Consider the following 18,444-nt stretch of genomic DNA (forward strand, 5'->3'; position numbering starts at 1 on the left):
ACAGTCCTGCTAAGCTGGGGCACTGACAGGGAGTGGACAGGATGGGGCAGAGAAGAACAACAGACCAACCTAAACTTGTTTTTATTTTTCCTACTCGCTGTGTCCCAGGAGCAGGGTTAAAACGAAAAGAAACCAACAAGCGTATTTTGGAAGGTTGTCGTGTGAGCCAATTAACGCTCCACTTATCAAGTCAACTTTAATATAATGTTAAAGGTCTGAAGTGGAAAGTACAGAGCCAGTATGTACAGTTAAGGTTTAAACTCTGTTTTAAGCCAGTTCCCACCCACATCCAGATAGTGCGGAGGCATTGCAGGGAGGAGGCTGCTTTCTGAAGTTGCCTCTCATATTCATTGTGGGGCCTCTCCCCCTTTAAAAGTAAGTCACTGTAAACCTGGCTGCCTTTAAGCAATTTTGAAGCTGGCCAGGTGATAAAACACCCAGTTATTTTGTGGACTTCCTGGTTTTTGTTAGTTTATCTCACCACCAGAGTGCTATTTAAACAGAGTCCCTTTTTTAATAGTATTTAACTGCTTCAGAGTTGGTGTAAAATCCCTGGGAACCCCACCAGTGCCAGGGGTGCCTGCAGGACTGGGACGTATTGGTATGGTACAAGGACAGTGCACCTGGCTCAGTGGCCTCACAGCGCAAACGCAGAACATTTGCACTTGAGATTTTCAGATACGTATGGGAGGATCTGTGAGCTCCATTGCCATTAATATAAACTAAAAATGAGTGTCGAGTGCCATTGGCCAGCTGTGAAGCTCTTATGTTGAAAGAAACAAAGGTAAGCCAAGAGAAATATATGAGAAGAGCTTCTATCTGTTGCAATATATGTTTCTTGGGACACGGAATTGGAGAAAGTATCTGTGGATTTAATCTTTTTCAGAATTAAATACAACGTTAGTGTCCTCATCTGTGTTTTCCTTGATTTACTTCATAATTTATTTGCATGGTTTCACATAGACATGTACATTTTTCTTCGTTTTTCACGCATATATAGATAAAACAAACCTACAGAGTGAACTGTTTGTCTTCTGTGTTGCAAAGGAAGAAAATAGGATGTAAGATTCTTGCTTTTCTGTTTGTAATTACTAAATGGGTGCTGCAAGACTGTGGCAGGAGCCCTGCTAGTATCTGGACGGTTAGGGAGATTTCACCAATTCTGTGACTGTGCCAATGAAACAGGAGTTTGTTTGTTTGTTTGTTAAACTTCTGGCACAAAAATGCCACCTACTTATTTATAACCCTTGTGGCAGATTGGAAGATTGTTTTATTTGTAAAATCCTGCAGATCGGTTAATAAATACACACAATCTGATGAATCAGATTAAATAACAGCCACCAGTAGCTGCAAGATAAATTGTAATAAACTGCTAAAGTACTGAAAGACTGCAGACAGAACCACCTTGACGGTACAAATAAGGACCCCAACCCCTTAGCTATTGTACATGAGCAGTAGTATTTACTGACTTACACCAGATTCTGGCCTGTGTTTTTGTAGGTAGAGAAGGTATAGATGCTTGAAAGTTAGTCCTGACTACTGTATTGACTTGTTTTCTGCATGTGCATGTGCATGTTTTGTAGTCTGTTCTAGCCTAAAAGTAGCACAGATTAAGTCTTCAGAGTTTATATATAATCTGATGTTTAATACTGCTTGCTGCAGAAGATTAAGGGAGGACTGAACGCTAGTACGGTATTTCACCACTAGCCACTTATTTTACAACACGGTAAACAACCGGCAGGCAGATGCAGGTGTCAAGCTGCTGATTTGTGCCCTGGAGATATTTATAAGAAAGGCAGGCATGTCTAGAAAACAAAGGGTGTGTAGGTGCAATGTTTTGCCATTGTTTTATTGTGTGCTGATGTGCCACACGTATCTAGTGGTGTTTCACTGCTAGCTGCATAGGGCCGCTGTAATAGTATGTGGTAGTTGTCAACAGAAATAACTTCTCATTGACTGCCGCTGTGCAAAAAGTCAGGACAAGCCATTTTTAATTTGCTGGGAGGCTCACAAAATGTTGAACAGCCACATATGTATCAATAGGCAATTGATAATAATCTTTACTAAGAGGCATTGGGCCACAAGATCATGAAGTGAGTCAAGTGCTCTATTTCAAGCTCCAAGTCAAGAACGTACTAGTTGCTTAACGGCATGTATGTAGGCTTCTCCTGTTGTAATGCTGCATTTTGGGGTTTAAACCTTTTGAGGTGTCCAAAAACCTTTCTAAGCACAGATCTAGCTGTATGGGCTCCTCTACTGCATGATCTAGTGAACCTATCCTTTACCACATGACCTCACAAACCCTAATACTTGGCCCAAAATATAATAATCTAAAAAAAGTTTGTAGAATGGAGCCATCAGAACTCCATGAGGTCCAGAAATGTATTGGCATCCCATGAAACGTACCCCAGGTATTGCTGCCTCCACTTGGACTGGCAAGCATTAAAAGATTAAGACAAAGTTTTCATAATGTGATTAGAGATTTGGTTCTTTCTGAAAGCCAGACTGCTTTAAGATGTCACAGGTTGGGCACTCAGAAGTGGAGGTACTTGACACAGGGTGTTGCGAGTCTTTGTGTTTGTGTGTTGTAGCAGCCTGGAGCCTTATTTTAGAGTGTGACTTATATGTGACTTCTGCATGCATGTTGTCTTGGACAATCTTGGGTTAGCTGTGGGACTTGCTGTTATTTCTGAACTGATTATTTTGTGTGTGTGTGTAATCTCCCAGGAAAAAAAAAAAAAGAGGCAACAAATCAAAGAGCCCCCATGAATTTCAATGAACACATTTACAGTCATTAAGCACAGCAGCGAGACACAGCATCGGAGTGGGAGGCAGTTTCCTTTGCAAAGCTACGTGCTGCTCAGAGCCAGCACGGGCTTAGGTCTCAGTTTAATTTTTTTGTGATTAATTTGTTCAGGGGTCTGTTATTCATGTAAATATTTTTGCATGAAGCTTTGAGCTAGGCAGCTCTAGAAAAGCCTAAGTGTGCTGTTTAATTACAGTAGCAAACCAGAGGGACCGTGTGTCACCTCTCTGCAGCCTCAGCCCTCCTGCCGAAACCTCAGTGCTGCTTTGGCCTTCCCTGGCTCTTCCTTGTCTCGGGGAAGCTGCGGGTGGGAAGGACCGCAGCAGCTTTTTTGTGACTAATGGTGTTATCCACCTTTTTGTGACTATTGCACACTCTCTTTTTCAGTCTTGTGTGGTGTTAAATGTCACCAAGCTCAGGGACATTTTACATTTCCCTGGGCTGACTGTTTCACGGCCTGGAAGGACACCATGCCTTGCAAATTGCCTCATATGCCACCTATTTATTTTTTTTCTCTGATTTGATTTTTCTTATTCCTGCTTGATCTTCTACTCTGCACCATCCTAAATGTCTTGTCCCACTCTTTAATGTTCACTCCCATATGTAATAAAATCACAGTGTATTATTAAATCCTTAATTTCTCAGTAGAGATACGGGCCGTATTTTTCTGTGTCTACCTGCTTGTGTGAGCTTTACCAAATTAGCCTCTGTGCACGAATTGCAAAGTGCATGAATTCATGTACATGCTGTGAAGAAGGGAATTATTACCTTAATCATATGTATGAATAATTGAAGCACAGGAAATCAGAATAACGTGCCGGCAGTCACAAAATTTGTAGCATAACTAAGAGTTGAACCCTACTCTCCCTAGTCCCAACCCAGCGCCTTAATCATATTTTCTACCTTTGTGTTAAAACTGACCTTACTGTGATAAGTCCTGTTCAAGGCAAAGGGCTGCTTTGTGGTAGGCACCGTGTAACTGCAGAACAGCTCCCATCTCCCAAGCAGCTTCCACTTTTAGGGAAGAAAGAAGAAATAATGAATTAATACTGGTTATGATAGTGACAAATGATTCTGCAACCTGACTGAAAGTTGTGAGTATCAGCCCAGAAGAACATCTCAACTTCTTTCATGCTGCTTCAGAAAGCTTCAGTTGGAGAGTACTGGGCTTTCCTCCAGCTCTGGGGTGCTAGGGGCCAAGTGGTAGTTCAGATTTTACAGAAGTCAGTCATGCTCGGTGCGCTGTTATCAGAGGGACCTCCTCAGACTGAAAGTAGCTATGTCAGATGGCCACTTAGTTCAGAAATCTCAGCTGGCTTTCCTTCCAAGGCCCTGATGGGGCAATAATGCAAAAATAATAAAAGTCTTGTACAAAGCTCAGTGCAAAGTCTAGTCCTTGGATTGGGCTGACGTATGACACACAGCTGTAGTAATGCCCTTTCCTGTGTGAGCTGGTCACGTTAGTGGTTGAGCTGTAGCAGGACTCAGGACATGGGTAGGTGGACAGGAAGGAGTTCCGCTCTGCACTGCTGCAGAGGAGAACGTGGTACCCAAAATAGGGAAATGTGGGAGTAGTTAATCCTGACTGCTGAAACCGGTGCCTGTTTTGTCATTGGTCTTAATGGAGGCAGGATTTTAGCTCAGCGAAGTGTATCATTGCTCTTAAGCTGTTCCGTAAACCTTTCTCATGTTATATGCTTATGGCAAGGTATTACCTGGGATGCCTTGTTCTTTCCCTTTGACTTACTTTGTATTCTGCTATGCCCTCCTGTCTCTTTTGAGAACAAAATGCTGTGCGAATGCCTTACGGGCTCTTTCTCTTTCACTGACCTTTTTTTATGACTTTAAAGAAGTTTCCCTAAGCCCAAGTCTGCTTTCTGACTTGAATATTGACCTTAGAGTTACACCATCTCATTGTCACTGCACGCAGGCTTCTCAGCTATCAAAGTTCACTCACAGGACTCAAAGTATTCCTAACTCGGAAACACCTTGCCTTTTATGTCATCCTCCTCTTCCCTCTCCTCCCTCCAGATGAGCATTTTAATTTCACAAGCAAATGCTGTTTCTCTGTGAATTTCAGCGAGTGGTTTACCTGTTTCATGGTAAAAATTGTACTTCAAATTTAAATGTCTTTTTCACTGTGACTGTCATAATATTTTCCATTTGAGGCTGAGACTCCACTGTGGGTTTTCTGTGCCATGTTGTCATCTGTATGATTCTGAGCTTAAATGCGTGGAAATTCTGACATTTCAGTAAGAAATATAAAGTGTTTTTTATGTTGAAGTTAGCTGTTTCATACGTGTGGCCGCTGGGTTTTGCCCAATACCCTGGTCTTTCCCAGTTCAACAACAGATTGAAGATTTCTCAAGATTTTGGGCTTGTTTGCATTCACTGTATTGTGTCATTTCTATGAGAATGAGTGATGGTAATTTTTTATCTGATTGCTTACCCTGAAAAGGTGATGAAGGAATAACTACCCCAAACCAGGGATTTCCACTCTGACTTTGCTTGGATGCTGCTACCATTGGCAGTAGTGAATGTGGTGTCTGTGTACCATGGTCTTCAGTGAGGATCTCTGAGAAGGCAGCTTCATACCAAGCAAGCAAAGCCAAACTTCAAGTGCCTTCACAGTAGCAATGGCTCCATGGTGGAAAGAACTGCCTTTAGTGGGGGCTTGGAGAGGGTTTTGGTACTCTATAACACTGTTGAACTCTTTGCCTTCAAGTCAATGGCCTATAGACTGCTTGTGCGCAGTAGTGCAATCCAAATGTTTTGGGGGCAAATTTTGATTATTAACGTTTACCTACTCTACAGTGTTTGACAAAGGGTGAAATCTCTCTTGGCAGTCATGTGGTTTGTTATGTGGAACAAAGTGTGCTGTTGAGGAGATCACTGGAATTCTCTAATACACTTCTACAGCTTTCTACTGGGTAATATGAAATACAGAAAAATGTACACCCACTGGCTACATTCACATCCACAAATACATATATTTTTGTCACTAGTTACTTTGGGAATATGAGGGGAAATTTGTAGCTATTTCAATAACTTGACATTTGCCACAACGACAAGGTTTCTAAAATCCAGACCGTAATTGCCACCTTGGCTAGCTGCACCTCTTATCAAACAGGTTGTGAGAATTCCTGGTGACACAAAGTGCTCCTATTGGAACTGATTCTGTTGTGGTCTGCCCTGATCAATTGCACTGCAACCCAGGTCACAGTCACTTTGTGTAATTTTATAGTATAAATCAGATTTTACATGTGTGGGGTTACGATGTGATTGCATCTGTAAAACAGGGGGGACAGAATTTGGAAATGAACCTGAGGGAGTTGTGTTTGATCCTACCCAGCTGGAGCTCCCAAACTTCGTTCTTCATGGTTGTGTCTGAGCAGCTTCCAGTTGTGCATTAGGCAACATGACTAACATTTGTCACATGTTGTTTATTCTTTTATCTTCTCCCCAGAGGGAAGGAGTGTGTGTGCTGGAGTATTTCTTTCCTCGGGGAGTTACGTTCCTCAAATCCCATATTGCGTGTAGAAATTGTGCCTTTATGATTAGCTTTTATCATCTCCATGAACCTTGAAATTTGATGGAATTTGGATAGCTGACCATCGTTGGAAAAGCTCAGCCTTGTTGTGTGTGAATAGTTTATAAAGTTGTTGCAAGGCAGGGAGTAACCATTTGAAGAGGTGTAATACCAACTTTTTTTTGATTGTTCAATCAGTTTTTGTACTGAGATCTTGTAGGGGAATATGTTTTTCTGTGCTAAACAATAATATATTTAATTAATTGTAGCTGCCCCTGGAATAGCCGAAAGCTTTCCCTTGCATCTTAGAGTTTATCTGAGTTACTTGATAACCTGGTGTAGCCAAACCAGGGGGGCTAATTCAGTCTTGCTTCAGCTCGGTTAACTTAATCCCTTCAATTTCATTGGATTTTTTTGATTAGACACCAAGTTAACTTCTAATAAAGGCATCAGACTGGCAGGCATTGATGCCATCTAGATGCATGATGAAGCATTGTAATGGTGATGATAAAAGTCTTTCCATCCTAGGGAGCTGCCAGTATGTTTTCCTAAAGGTGCTTCCAGAATGAGATGACTGGTTTACATTTAAGAGCCAAGGCTTGATCCAGATCATTCACATCAAGGGCAATTACTCTGGGAGTGGTAATGAGCCTTACACTCGGCCTCCACTGCCAGTTACGGCAACAGTGTAAGCTAGTGAGCAAAATAAAATAAAGACCACAACAACTGTTTGGTTGAAGACACAGTGCTTTCCTGATGGTAAGCCTTATATCTAAATAAAGAGAAATAAATCCGCAGTTTGGATGCTTATTAAAAGTAGCTTTTTTTCCCCTGGTGGAAAACTTGCTTGAACTGCACACACTAACACACTTTTTGAGAAAAACAGAAACTTTCTGCAAGCATGTTCATTTCACCAAATCCCTTTTTTCTCTGAAACAGAAATGTTTGAAACTTTTTGACCAGCTCTGGTACTGGAGGCTCAGGCTTTTTCATCTTCCATTACATAGGTGATGTGGGGCACACACTGTGGTATGTGCTAGTCCTGCAGAGGCCCCAGAGAATTCCTCTGACTCTGGGTCTTTGATGTTTTGGGCTTCAGCCCCAACTCAAGGAGCCCTCTGTCCGGCTTCTTGTTGGCTACGGGTGTCCTCCTTGCAGTCTCCCCTGCATTTTCCCATCCCAGTGGTGACAGTGCATTTTGGCTGCAATTAGTAAAGCTTGGATTTCATTAAGTAAATGATTGTGAAAAGCTTTCAATATTGGGACAAACCCAATAGAAACATGTATATTGTCCAACAGAGGATGTTCTAAATTTCTTTGGCCGGAAACTAAAATTCTTACCTAAGATTTTCAAAACTCTGGAAGAAGTTTGACCTTCCCCATCCCTCAGCCAGCTCTGAAAATCACAGCCAATGGTGTTTTACTAGACTTGCAGTACTGACTTAATAGCTCCTTAGTTATTAGAGAATAAATGTTCATGTTCTACAAGTTTAAATTATATTTAAAACCTTTATTAGCACGGCTTGGCAAAATATACTTCTGGCTAGCTTTCTGGCCCTGGGTTAGGCCATTCTTGTGGTTTCTTAATGACATGCTACGAAAGGAATATACTTTATGAGAATCTGGTGCCAGGTTTTGCATGTCTTAAGAGGCATTTGCCATTTGTTCATAATACTGTTGAGTGAAACAAGAAAAAACACCCCAAACCCTGGAGTTATGTCTTGCATTCATCTGGCTTGATTTTCATTGCACATGACCTTTCATATTATTTTATATATATATTTGTATTACATATATTTTAATACTATCCAGTCTCTATGAATTACTGGTGGCAGCTCAGTTCTGGCATGTAACAGTGCTGTTACTAAAGTTACTTTCTGTTGTCTTCTTTTTCTCCAACCTTCCCTTAGTAATTTTGGCAAAGTTGTCTCAATGAAAGAAAAACTCCTCTGGGCCATGTAATGGGTTTCCCCACAGTTGGGCGTAGAATTAGGCCACTGGGGCAGCTTGTTTTTGTGAAGGCAGCTGTTCATGCCATCGGCAAAATGTCTCAGAAGTTTCTTTCCCACAAGACTTGGTGACACACAGGCAGTGCTGTGGTGTGATTTAGCTGTTTGGTTTGTTTTCCCCTCTTGTCATCTGTTTATTTGCTTTGCAACCAACAAGTCCGCCTCTTTTTCCCTCTGCTGATACTGCACATTAGTGTGAAAAACGGATGGGGCAAAGTACCCAGCGGGTGGGAGGAGGTGTGTGCGGTGGGAAAATAGGGCTGGGAAAAAGGTCTGGGACTTGAGTAACCTTTCTTAGGTGTCTTTCCATTGCAAGTGTTGTTTGTTGCAAAGGTGTGGGTTTTGATAGCAAAAAGTGGGTTGCAGTGGATTTGACCTGATGCTCTCGTTCTTTCCACAGTGGGGAAGCCTCACAAGTGCAACTACTGTGGCCGGAGCTACAAGCAGCGCAGTTCGCTGGAGGAGCACAAGGAACGCTGCCACAACTATCTGCAGAATGTCAGTATGGAGGCTGCCGGGCAGGTCATGAGTCACCATGGTGGGTGGAAAACGCCTTTTGACATCTCTTGGACTTGGAGCATCTCTTGCGGGTTTTTTTTCCATCTGTTTTTCTTCCTTCCTTTTCAGCTTTGTATCACTTCCGTCTTATAGATTGCTTATACTCGGATAGGCAGGAGGAGAAAAGATGGGCTAAAATCCTCACTCTGTCCAATTTAACAGGACTGGTTTTGCTGACTTTTTTTTTTTTGTCAGACATGAAAATAAAGCAGTCACCTGTGCAAAGTTACCCTAAAAATGAACTAAGCCATGTACAAAATGTGTGATTCCCCTCCCATTCATTTCTGATAACGACTGACAATTACAAGAAGGATGGTGGAGGTACTCAGAAGTCATTCTTTCTATGCCCTGTAATATTATCTTCTATCCCAAAGTGAGGGGATAGATATAAAAATCTTCAGAGCAGAATGGAATTCAGCAGTGTTGATGAAAGTAATTGTAACCAAAAAAATGTTTATATGCATTTACATGTGTTAGTATTAATATGTTAACTAACACTGCATGTGTTAATATACATAAAGACCTAAGATTGCCAAAAAGATTATTGAAAGCAAGAAATGTCAAACTCTGTGAATTTATTTTCAAAAATTTCTGTAGCTATTAGTATGGATAATGAGCATAATATCTCAGACTGCGAGGCTGCAGGCTTATCTGTCGCACTAAATACTAAATGGTAGCTGTCCAAAAGTTGTTATTATTTCATTCAAAATTAGTGTTTCGGAAACTCTTCTAAAACTGAACATCTTTTAACTTTTAAAAGTTGTCTTTAGATGTTTGGTACTTGAAGCACTTACATTTTCTTTTTAGTAAGAAATTTTAAAAATTATACATTTTCCATTTTGATTAAAAATAACCATATACCTAAAAATACCAAAAAGTTAGATTTTAGGTAAATGAAAATGTGAAAGAATATTTCCTCTTTTTTTTTTTCCATTTTGCTTTTCATTGTTGAGTGGAGTCATATGGCTTCATTTGGAAATTAATTATGTAAAAGTTCTGAAAGGTCATTTCTAAAAACCTAAAAATATAAGCTGAAACAAAATCTATTTAGCATTTCTAATGTGGGCTATTTTTTGGTGAAAAAAAATCACCAAAAAAATTTAAAGAGTACTTTTCCATGAACAATTGAATCCTATAAAGGCATTCTAAATGTATTAAATATGTGTTGCCAAAATGTTCATACAGCTCTATTCAGTAATTACTATTTTTGTAGATACCCTGGAGACTAAAAAGACATTGAAGTTAGTGATTATCTTCTTTAGGCCTGACTTTCTGGTTGTAAAAGTCAGTGGAAAGACTGATTTCAGGGCTTTGCTATTTGCAGGTACCTGTTGTGTGCTTGGCCTGTCAGATGGAGTGCTTTGCTGAGAGTAGGATTTTAACCACCGACTCCATTCCCAACAAAATACATGCTCTTCACTCTTCAAGGGTGTGCCTGTCTTATTAACCAGCTGGGTGATGATTTCAGTCAGCCTTTCCTTAGGGAAATAACAGTAGGCTGATATAGTTATGACAGCGAGGATGTTTCAGAGGTCACGTTGTGGAGGATCTTCCCAAATTCTACTCAACTTCTGGGTTTATTATTCAGTTACGTTTTAAAATTGGGTTTACTCTTGTTGATGGTGTACTTCTAAGGAAATCTAAAGCTTTTTCTAAGCTGCTTAATGCTATGACAAGAAGAGTAGGTCCTTAACCTTGTCTACCCAAGAAGCTGGCATGGTTGACCTTGCATTGATTTTTCTACCAACTGAAGTTAAACCAATACAAACCCCATGTGGACAGTTCTTTTATTTACAGCCTGACTGACTTCGCTTGGGCTTAAAATAGAAATGTTCACACAACCACTTTTCTCAACAAAATTAGCTTAAAACAGCACTTTGAATTCAGCTGGTGCCTCTTCTCTGGGCAAATATGCCTAGATCTCCCCTGGTGAAAGTTTAAGGATTGTCTGATCCACTGTCTTCGTTGCACTGTTTAGCAAGGGTATAACGAGGACAGAAAGTGACAGGGAGCTCCAAATTCAGCTGGGACCAGTAATAAATCTCACCTTGCATCCCAGCATCACTCTCACCCGTGAAGCTCAGCACGGGAGTGACGGTCATGAGCACCAACCTGAAGAGGTCTGCAGCAAAGTCCTTTCTCCTGGGACTCTAGAGACACCAGGGAAGAACATAGAAATTATTACTTAGCTTAAAGTTAGGTCTTAGTCTAACCCTGAAAAATGTATTAATTGCCTTCTCTCCCATGTCACACATGGAAAGGGTATTCCTGAGCATGACTGAGTGCATGCTTTGGAGATTTTGATCATTGGTTTATTTTGCATCACATTGGGGTTAAGTTTTCCTGGCTCTCTTTCCAAATACTTTTTAGGTATTTTGTTCTTGCTGAGTGTTTTGAAGCTTCTGAATGCATTTTGGTGTGACTCCTGGTCACAACTTCACCCTTATGCATAGAATGGGGAGGGGGTGCGGATTTTCATATCCCTATTGTCATCCTGCTTTAAGGATGCAGGTGTCTGTGGTGGGTCTCAACCAATATGTCCAACATTTAACATTGGTCTAAATTATTTCTGCAGAGATTAATTGTTCCAAAAAACTGGAGGCAGCCCCTAGAGAGTTTGGATTTTTTTCAAGCACTGTGCTCAAGTTGATCAGTTTATAGGCATGCTACAGCCATCTACTTGGGTGCTTTTGCTGTGGCCTGATGAGGCCTTTACTTTCAATTATCTTTGTCTTGCAGATGTGTAGATCACCTGACTAAAGTCACAAGGGGAAGCAAGAGGAGGGGAAGGAGGGCTAGTTTTGCTGTGGGTAGGAATGTACAAGTCTTCAGGTCTCTCTCTATCCTCTTGCAGGGTGCCGGTTGCTTGCTGAGCTGCCCCTCCTTGTGCCTAGGTCCTGTTCCCTGCTCAGCACTGCAAGAGAGCTCCCTTGACTTTGTTGTTGGCAATTCTTGGCTAAGCAGTGCTGGCCGCGGAGGTAGAAATTAGTCTGTGGTCTCCTAGCTAGGAGCGTGATGGGGGTGACAAACGTGACAGTCTCTGAATGCCAAGAACATGACCTTTGTGGGAATGAACCGGGAGAAATGTCGAGTGCTAGCTATGGTTTACACCCGGTTCTTCATCTCACAAAGCAAAAAGTCCAGGGAAATTCTTAAAGTAGAGTGGAGAAGGGTGCTCTTTTTAGGAGGAGAAAGAAGTCTAGCCTTAGGCTGTGTGAGGCTCAAAGGCCAGCTCCACATAAAACACACAATGGCCTTGTGTCCTTCCCTCTTGCATTGTTGCTTAAAACATCGTTAAAATGCTGGTCCCACAGGATACTTCACGCCAGGGTCCATGGGAATATTTCCTGTCATATCTCTGCATACACACACTTTTTTTAAATAGCAATATTGTGAGCTTAGGAAAGGAAATTGAGGTTGATGGAGTAATACTAATTTATACCAGCTGAGACTTAGCCCAGTGCCTGTTGTCTGCACACAAAAGTATTTATTAGCGAAGCGCACACTGGGCAATCTTTTTTACTTCTTCTGTTCCCCTATTCTTTCTTCACTAGAACAACATAAACTTTTTTAATGGTATGTGTGATTTCTTACAAGTTAAGAAGCAAAAACTAAAAGATAGCCATTTTAAGCAGTATGATTGAAAGACTGATGTCTTTGGGAAAATAAAGACTTTGTTCTGAAAGCCATCCAGATTTCTCTGTTGAGAGTTTAGGGCTTAGAAACATCATTTGGTGTTAACTGCAGTTGAGAACATTAGCAGTGTCAGAGGTGGTAGACGTTTGCTTGGGCAGTCCAGGAGCGCACCCTGATAGCTGGTTAAGAACATCCCTGAACAGAAACATACTCAAGCATAGGCTTTTCATGGGCTAGTCACTTGATTTTTTAGAATAAAAAAACCTTCCTGAGCTGAGGCCATAAGTTCACAGCATAAAATGAGTTGCGGTATCAAAGCGAGTTATAATGTGTTAGCTGTTCTTTGGTAGCTCCCACTACCAAGGTAATGAAGTACAATGAAATACAAAAAAAAGGAATTTTCACTTACCACAGAGTAAATGCATGCACATGATTTTCTACCACAGAGCAGCTGATTTGTGATAACTGTTGGTTGTGTGTCATCGATTTGCTTTTCTCGTTTTTTATTTTATTTTTCCTCAGAAAAATTATGCAGGCTGGGCTATTTGTCCTTTATTTGAATATTTTTTAATTGAAATTAAAATTAATGTATTTAGAATTGAAAATGTGATCTTTAGCTTAACTCTGGGTTTCTCAAATGTGACATCTCACCTCTTTTGTCCGGTTTTACATGCAATTTAAATGGTTTCAGAAACTGGGCTATTTCTATCTCTCCCTTTTTGTAGGAAATCTAGATAACAAAACACATTCCGGTAACTTATTCCCTTCATAACACAAATAATAGCGTGATTCAGTTGCAAAAGAGCCATGCCCTGGATTATAGAGTTGAGTTCTGAGGTGGGAAAAAGAACTTGCAGCACAGAAGACAGAAAATAAAATGCTTTTATGGGTGATGATTTTACTTTTAAAAGGAGTCCAAGCAGAATTTTTGCCTGACTTAGAGAAGAGCAGATGTCTTTTTTAGCACTATTCATTTTTCATGGAAAAAGGTTTTAAATTCCGTCTAGGAAATTTTACACACATATGCCCAACAGTAGAATTATTTAATTATTACCTAATTGTTAAAAGACGTACAAATGTCACTACATTTGGAGCTTAATCATATGGCTATGAAAGTACTATAAAGTATGAAAGAAAGGAGGTTTCCAACTGGTTTTGTGGGCAAGTAGTCTTACAAAGCCAGCACACCTTTAGGAAGTCTTCCTAGGAAGGATTTAGAGCCCTATGTACCTCCTTATGTCCCCACCACCAGCCTCATGTGTCCTGTACAGCAACAGCTGGAAATTCTTGAAGTGGTACTCGCGTGCAAACCTGGCCCATTGCAGGAGGATGAATATTGCCACTGAGCAGAGATCCAGAGTTTCATGCAGAGTATGTGTGCATGTCCATGCATACGTTGACTTTTGGTAAGCCAAAACGACAGTCAGACGCCAGTTCCAGTGAAAATCAACAGACTTAATCTTTCCTTTCTTCCAAAATATCCTCAGTAAATACTTCAGCAGAACTAGCGCAGATAGCTCCCGACCAAGCACAGTATTTAAATAACCTTAAAAATTTAGCCTTAGCTATTAAAGTATTCCAGACCTCCCAGTCTGCACTGGGCATTAATTAGGTCACTTGAACACTGCATCCCATTTTGTTGCAACATTAGATTCATTTCATATTTATGCTTTTTCTTCCTCTCTTTCACTGATGCCAGCAGGACTGCCTTGTAAATGAGAAACCATTGTGTTTCTCAAGGGGAGCATCCTGTACAAATAAAAAAGCAGCAGAGTAAATCATTTTATAGCATATGGTAGATTCTAAGCCTCAAAGTACTCAGCTTTCCATAGCAGCAGAGGCACAAATGGAATCAAATGAATAAATTGCCATGTTTTCTTATTATGAATGTCTGAATTGCGGAGTTCACCTGAGCAGATACTCTGTTTTGTAATTGCCTGGTATTTGCTCTTCCTTACTAGAAAGAAGGCAAAGACAAGGCTTTTATCGCCCCATTTTTCATATATTATGTGCTAGCAAACAGCTGCATGTTTAAGAACAGGGGAGTGATTATTCCGTATTAGGATCCTGAAGGTAGTAAAGTTACATGGGAGGAAAGTAGGCTGGTGGTATTCATTTATGGCACAGTCTCAGGGAGAAGGTATCTGTGACACAAAAGGCTGCTACAGTGAGAAACCAGAGGAGGACTAGCAGAAGATGTGTGTTTCAGAGTATTTCTGCAGTACCACCCATGACTACTCTGGAAGATTTATCTAATACAGAGAATGCAATGGTTGCTCACAGTTTACAAATTGTAGGAACTGTTTGCAAGATCATCCCCATTTCTATTTCTCTGCCATCCATTCCTCTCCTTAAATAATTTTTTACACCTCAACTAACCCATTAGCACACAGACTAGTGGCTGATCCTTCCAAGGTTTCTTTTGCTACCTTACGAAGATGAATGTGGGACAATTAAGTCGTGTATTAAATTCATGGCAGCAGAACAGTGGGAAGAGCTACATATGGAATCAAGTCATTTGCAATATATGTCAAAAGTGTGGACTCTCTGAGCCTGATCCTGCAGCGTGGAACCACTGACCCTTCTTGGTGTTTATAAGATGATGCTCAAAAAACCAGAGTACTCTGTAGGTATTTAGTGGTTAGCTATGCCAGCAAGTGACATAAAACCCTGTGCAAGTTGGTCACTACCCTGGTCGGTAGCCCATGCAATTCCTGTACTGCTTCTGCTTTAGCACCTTATTCCCTAATCCAACAAGTGACAAAGAGTGAAATGAGTAAAGACAGAAGCTATTGTCTCAAAGACGGTGTATGAGTATTCCCCTAACGTAGTTAGCACAGGGATGCTCCCTGCTGATCCTAAAAAGTGGGAAGACAAGACACAGAAGACTTGCATTCATTCATTATTAGGTCTGTGTTTGAAGGGATAAAATATTAATTAAAAAAAAATAGTTTCTCTGACTGATTCTGAAGGGAATTTCCATATTATGTTAATCCTGTAATTCCAGTACAGCATTTGTTGATTTTATAATCTCACATAGAGAAAGAGGAAACACACTTTAACAAACAGATCCTTCATTCTGGAAGCCTTTGTCTTGGGCAATGCACAGCCAGGCCCAGGAAACACAAGTCATCAATGCCTTGTATGTTTTTTAGTCATTGAGATTAGCGCAAAAAGAGAGTAAGAACAGTAAGCATGCCTTATGATAACCATGAAGTTAAGGGAATACACAAAGAATGATAACCAAAAAGTTACACTGGCAACAGGTGACTGTACTGAAGGGAGAATAACTGAAAATGTCATCTACAGAGTAAGTTTTCAAAAGTGTCCCCTCATCACTGGGGATCTTGAGTATTCAGAACAAAACAAGTCCTTTAATAAATGCTTAAAGTTGAGCTTCTGCTAAATAAAATGGTCCCAAGCAGACGCATTTTGCAAATGTGGCTCTGCTTGAAGGTGAATGCTATCTTGATGCCCAGTGTGTTCTTGCACCTTGCTTTATTCTGTGTTGCACTTGTTGTGCAGTCAGCAGGGCTCAAATTATTTGTGTTGTCTGCAAAGTGTAGACCAGACTTGTCTGATACGATTTTTTGGTTTTATGTAGTACCTCCTATGGAAGATTGTAAGGAACAAGAGCCTGTGATGGACAACAATATTTCTCTGGTGCCTTTTGAGAGACCTGCTGTTATAGAGAAGCTGACAAGCAACATGGGAAAGCGTAAAAGCTCCACCCCACAGAAGTTTGTGGGTAAGCTTGAAATACGCCTTTTATTATTTTTAGTGTGTAGGTATAGGTTACTTGTTATTTGTAATAGCCAAAAGAACAAGGGGAAAAGAAGCGTGCTCAAAACTTGGTTGTAACGGGGAGGCACAACAATGGCGGTGGATGAATCACAGCAAAAAATCCTGAAAATTATTGAATTAATTTTACTGACCCAGAAAATTCAAAAGTGAGGTCCCCAGAATAATGAAAATGGCTTAGAAAATCTGGAGCTTTTCACTGTGCCTTAAAGCTGTTTTGGTGTTTTTTTGTTTTTTTTTTTTAAATTTTCTCTGGCTCTTTTGAGATTTAGATTTATCATCCTTGCCTCTCCTTGCCCCAGCAAATAAAAACTAAGACTTTCGTATAATTATCTGTCGCCATATGTGTGTGTGTTTAAAAACCAAAACAAAAACAAGTATCTCAAGACTTTTAACTTGTATTAAACTCTTAAAAGTTGGTAACAACTAGTCTGATAAATACCGGCATGAGGAGGTAAAATCACATCACTTCTGTTGGCAGAAATGCTTGCTCCAAGTGCAGCATTCTGCACACAATAAAGTTATTAACACATTAATATAAAACAGCATTGAATGACTTTTGGTTACCAAATTTAGAATCCTAGGTCCAGAATTCATATTTACATCTTGACATCTTAAAATTGTTCAGCTTGTAACAGCAGACAGTATGGGCAATTTTACTTAGTTTGAATTGTCCCTTAAAGCTTGTTTTTACTGCTACTGAGGCAGTGCTAAACTTAGGAGGAGAGCTGGGACAGAGAATTATTTTGGGTAAGTGTATGCTGCTAGGCTCCAAAGTCTTGTAATATGCGTTTTCCACACTCACTCCCTGGAATGACAATTGTACAGTTTTTAAGGGTGTCATATACTCATTCTGCCTACACTGAGGACACTTACAGAGAGAGGATCAGAGGACTGTAAGCAATTAACACAGCCATTTAGAAAAGTCATTGCCCCTCAGCTAAATGCAGATTCAGATGGATTTGTTAAATCACCACTGAAGGTGGTTTTAAGCTAACCCACATGGTTTTGAATAGTAGGGGGCTAGCAGCATGCAGCAGCTCGCCTGGGGGGGCACTGACACACTGACCTGGCTGCTCTCAGTCATCTGACCATTCCCAAATATCAGTACTAGGCCAAGGTTAGATCAGGAACAATCCAACCCACAGGAGGAACGCTAAGCAGCTGCAGTATTTCCTATATTGTTATTAGTCCTTCTGAGGTAAAAGCTTAATTCTTAGACTGTTGTCTTTTAAGAGTGGTCTGAAACAAATTACTGTATACCTGATAAGAACTGGAGGATTTATACTCTGATTTAATTTACTGCTGTGACAACAGTTAGAGTGGAAGAGGGTGGAAATGGGAGCAGGACTCTCTACTGACAAGCCAAATACAACTTTATGAGATTGTAAACATGGCCCCATCATAGCAGGTTTCCCTAGTCTTGTCTCAGCAAGTGCTGTACGTTCTTGCAGGTTGTGGTCAACAGTGAAACATTTAACCATGCTGACACTTAAATTGGTGTGTCTAGACCTCAGAAACATTACAGCCTCAAAAGGAAGAAGGGCAATTCACAGCTCTCGCTCTTTTTTCCCCCAAGTTGTCCACAGACTTGAACAGAATTGTGTTTGCAATACCTCTCAGAGGTTATCTTTGCAGCGGCTAGAGACTTTATCTGAGAGGGCTAGAGACTTTGCTCCCTTCCCTTAAATTCTGGTGTACCCACGCCTGATGTCAAAGCAGTATAGTTTACTGAATTTAAGTATACATTGCAACTGAGGCAACCCGCTTTTTGGATGGTATAAATTGAATCTATTTTTGAAAGCCGTAGATGATGGTCTGTTTTTTTTTTTTTAAACCAGGAAGGTTATTTTACTTGTCCGCGCACATGTAGATGACCATATGTTGTTATTGTCTTTAAAGACAAATTTACTGGTTGGAAATCCTTGCCTGAAATATGCTTGTAGCAGATTATTATTCTCTTCAGTAGGATATACTACTTTGTTGTTGGATAAACCTGTTTCTTCTATAGGTGTAACAGATCATTTTGGTATTCCATTTTTCTGGGGCTAGGAACTCAGGGTTTCATGTGACATGCAGTTTTAGTCCAGATCCACCTGTAGGGA

The 18,444-nt window shown here is 40.5% G+C and overlaps 1 protein-coding gene across 4 annotated transcripts in view; it reads left to right on the forward strand.

Moving 5' to 3' along the window:
- IKZF2 (IKAROS family zinc finger 2) overlaps positions 1-18,444 on the forward strand; it is a 108,012-nt gene that overhangs the window by 84,966 nt on the left and 4,602 nt on the right. For 3 of the 4 annotated variants that reach the window (XM_035891886.1, XM_009636606.2, XM_009636598.2), the window contains exons 5-6: positions 8,745-8,882; positions 16,143-16,286. In XM_035891886.1, coding sequence (XP_035747779.1) covers positions 8,745-8,882; positions 16,143-16,286 — 282 coding nt within the window. The remainder of the gene's footprint in view (positions 1-8,744; positions 8,883-16,142; positions 16,287-18,444) is intronic. The other variant, XM_035891882.1, reaches the window with a different exon arrangement.

This window comes from Egretta garzetta, unplaced genomic scaffold (assembly GCF_000687185.1).
Source record: "Egretta garzetta isolate BGI_Z169 unplaced genomic scaffold, ASM68718v1 scaffold230, whole genome shotgun sequence".
NCBI lineage: Eukaryota > Metazoa > Chordata > Aves > Pelecaniformes > Ardeidae > Egretta > Egretta garzetta.